Source organism: Otolemur garnettii, unplaced genomic scaffold (assembly GCF_000181295.1).
Source record: "Otolemur garnettii isolate 467f Iridium unplaced genomic scaffold, OtoGar3 scaffold00027, whole genome shotgun sequence".
Lineage (NCBI taxonomy): Eukaryota > Metazoa > Chordata > Mammalia > Primates > Galagidae > Otolemur > Otolemur garnettii.
In genome coordinates this window covers 2558704-2560059 of record NW_003852422.1, presented here as the reverse complement: position 1 = coordinate 2560059, position 1356 = coordinate 2558704, and the positions used below count along the sequence as shown (strand labels likewise).

The following is a 1356-nucleotide window of genomic DNA, read 5'->3' as shown; positions in this document are numbered from 1 at the left end:
GCTGGATTCGAACCTGCCACCTTAGGTGTATGTGGCTGGAGCCTTAGCCGGTTGAGCTACAGGCGCCGAGCCACTTAAAACATTTATAAAAAAAAATTTTTGTAGCTGAACAATTCTATGAGTGTGCTCTTTTAAGAGCTGATACTGTACCTAATATAAAAATCAGTGACTCATGATATTTAAAATTTATGTTGAGATTTTAATGCTGTAAAGAGGTATTGCCTATTTATTTTTTTAATTGAAGAACAAACTTATATTTTTAATGAAAATATTGCTGTTTTCAGGCCACGCTCTTTCAGACGTTACCTCTTCAGCAGACAGAAGCTCAAGTCACGTCAACCCCAAGTCAGCAGAATTCTCAGGCAGTGACTGATGTCATCCAGCAGCTTCTAGAGCTCTCAGAGCCGGGGCCGGTGGAGTCGCACCCATCCCCTCAGCCTGGGCAGCAACTAAGTATCACAGTGGGCATCAGCCAGGACATCTTACAGGTGAAGCACGTTTGCCCGAGGGCGCGAGGTCTATGCATGTGTGCTTTTCAGAAACCAGGGCGGGCACTGAGAACAGATATGCAGGGCTCATTGCATGGTCGTATCCTAATTAAAAAAATTACAAATAGGCTTACTGAATTGCCATTGCAGACATTGGACATTGCAGAATTCTAAATGATTTATTAATCTACAAATTAAAAAATTTGAAAGCCCTTATTTTTTCTCTGTAAGTGAATTTACTGAAAGAGAATGGGCCTTTCAGAATTTAGATCTGTTGATAGATTGGAAGAAATAATTTGTTCTTAAGGTTCTGGTGTATGATTTTGAGATGGTTGTACATGTTTATAATTCTGCACGTGTCAGGACTTGTGGTATGTCCAGTCCCTGTGCGTATGTGAGAGCAGGGGAGGGGAGGGAAGGGAGCATGGAGCTATGGGAGAGGAAAAAGGAGGGGAGCACAGAGCTGAGAGGGAGGAGAGAGGAGAGGAGCACGGAACTGAGGGGATAGGAGGGAGGGGAGCACGGAGCTGAGGGGATAGGAAGGAGGGGAGCACAGAGCTGAGGGGATAGGAAGGAGGGGAGCACAGAGCTGAGAGGGAGCAGAGAGGAGGGGAGGGGAGACGCAGTTGGAGGAAAAGAGAGGGGAGTGCAGAATTATGGGAGGAGAGAGGAGGGGAGCATGGAGCTGAGGGATAGGAAGGAGGGGAGCACAGAGGAAGGAGAGAGGAGGGGAGCACGGAGCTGAGGGATAGGAAGGAGGGGAGCACAGAGGAAGGAGAGAGGAGGGGAGCACGGAGCTGAGAGGGAGGAGAGAGGAGGGGAGCACGGAACAGAAGGATAGGAAGGAGGGGAGCACAGAGCTGAGAGG

General features: G+C 47.9%; 1 protein-coding gene across 1 annotated transcript in view; it reads left to right on the top strand.

Moving 5' to 3' along the window:
- Positions 1-1356, top strand: part of ZNF236 (zinc finger protein 236) — a 110797-nt gene that overhangs the window by 36482 nt on the left and 72959 nt on the right. Inside the window, exon 8 of the mRNA XM_023512359.1 lies at positions 285-488. Within this exon, the coding sequence (XP_023368127.1) occupies positions 285-488 (204 nt within the window). The remainder of the gene's footprint in view (positions 1-284; positions 489-1356) is intronic.